General features: G+C 39.4%; 1 protein-coding gene across 1 annotated transcript; it reads right to left on the bottom strand.

Moving 5' to 3' along the window:
• Positions 1 to 57: 57 nt before the first annotated feature.
• On the bottom strand, positions 58 to 1,231 carry LOC111382094. Its single transcript, XM_023005964.1, has one exon. The coding sequence runs from the start codon at positions 1,088 to 1,090 to the stop codon at positions 248 to 250; it is 843 nt and encodes a 280-aa protein (XP_022861732.1). The 5' UTR covers positions 1,091 to 1,231; the 3' UTR covers positions 58 to 247.
• Positions 1,232 to 1,642: the final 411 nt, after the last annotated feature.

Consider the following 1,642-nt stretch of genomic DNA (forward strand, 5'->3'; position numbering starts at 1 on the left):
AGACATAATCGTTAAGAATTTTGTTGTCAACAAATTATTCGTGCAAAGAATCCGAAATGAAGTTAATGCAATGATTTGCTGAAGAATTCAAAATATTGATGAGTCCAATTTGCATAACATTTTTGGAGGAGGGTATAAGGTGTAATTTTTGCAATGTAAATTGGAACCTTTCCCTCCAAAGTTATCTTTGACTACCAAAAATAACCTTTAACATGCCCAAAATTACAGCTCTAACCATATTATTACGCTACAGAAAGATAAAACATTCCAAGGACACAAGTGGGTTTTCAAGCGATTCATTACTTGTCGGTGGCAGCTTACTGTCTCTGTCATCTTCCTCCAGTTTCCGGTGCCTCTCGTCCAAACCGGACCTGACCCGATCCAGAGACTTCCCGATTCTTCTCGACGACTGGCTCCGATCCAAACCCGTTATCGCCGGCCCACTATCCGTCCGTGCCACTGGCGATCTTGACCTTCTTCCTGACCATTCGCCACTGTCCTTTTTCCTCCCATAAACTGCGGGACTCTCCCTCCCGGATCCGACCCGAACTGGTGATGACTCGGGCATTCTCACCGGTGATTTTTTCACTGCTCTATCCGGCTTTACTTCGCCGGATAACGACCGGTTCTTGAACTTCGCCGTTGGCTTCTGGCGGACCTCTTTAACATCTTTAACACGATCGCTAATGTTCTCTCTCTTTTCTGTAAATTCTGCTGAAAAGCTTGCACCCTCAATCAGACCCTCTTCCGATATCTCCTCGTTGTTGAATACCATATAAGGCTTCTTCAAAACGGTTTCGTTCTGCCGTTTCATATATACGGCCTTGGAGAAATCTGGTGCTAAAAGATCAGCCTTTATAACTGGAGTTTGAGTTTCCTTTTGGTGATTATCTTGAAATTTTCTAATGCTGGGTGATGGTTGTTTCGGAATGATGGGAGTTTCAGAGAGGACTTCTTTAACTGTTTCTTCTTCTAGCAATGGCTGTGCGGATGGCAGAGATTTCCTGGAGCATTTTTTGTTACTTTTGGATTTGAAAACGGGAGAATTTGGAGTGGCTGAGCTGGTGGTGGTGCTAACACAGCAACCCATCGGGATCAGAATTTGAAGCTTTGGGATTACATGGAGTGACGGTGGGAGGGATAATTGAATGGATCCAATCGAATATTTATTGGGTGCACCTGGTTCAGTCTGCTGTAGTTCATTTAAGGGTGACGAAATATTAGGAAAACCAAAAAAAAAAAAAATAAACAAAAAATCAAATTACTTGAATGCTTATCAAATATATATAACTAGGATTTGTTACTTATATTGGAAGAGGAAAAAAACTTCAATAAGCGGAATTATTTTCACGAATGAGTTAGAAATATGTTCACGACGGAACAAAGAAGGATTTGTTTAGCATGATTTTTGAAAAAAGAAAATGAATTTTTGAGATCCAAAAGTTGTTTTGGAATTCATTTGATTACTTTTGTGAGAGTGCTTCTAGTAGTTATAAGTGCATTTAGACAAATATTTGAAAGTAATTTCACAAAATTAGCTAGATGGGTTTAAAAGTAGCTTTTGGATTTCAAAATCTCCTTTTGACTTTTCAAAAATCATGCTAAATGAGCTTTAATTGTGATCTTTGAAAGTTCTCTTAAG

This window comes from Olea europaea, unplaced genomic scaffold, assembly GCF_002742605.1.
Source record: "Olea europaea var. sylvestris unplaced genomic scaffold, O_europaea_v1 scaffold24336, whole genome shotgun sequence".
NCBI classification, from domain to species: Eukaryota; Viridiplantae; Streptophyta; class Magnoliopsida; order Lamiales; family Oleaceae; genus Olea; species Olea europaea.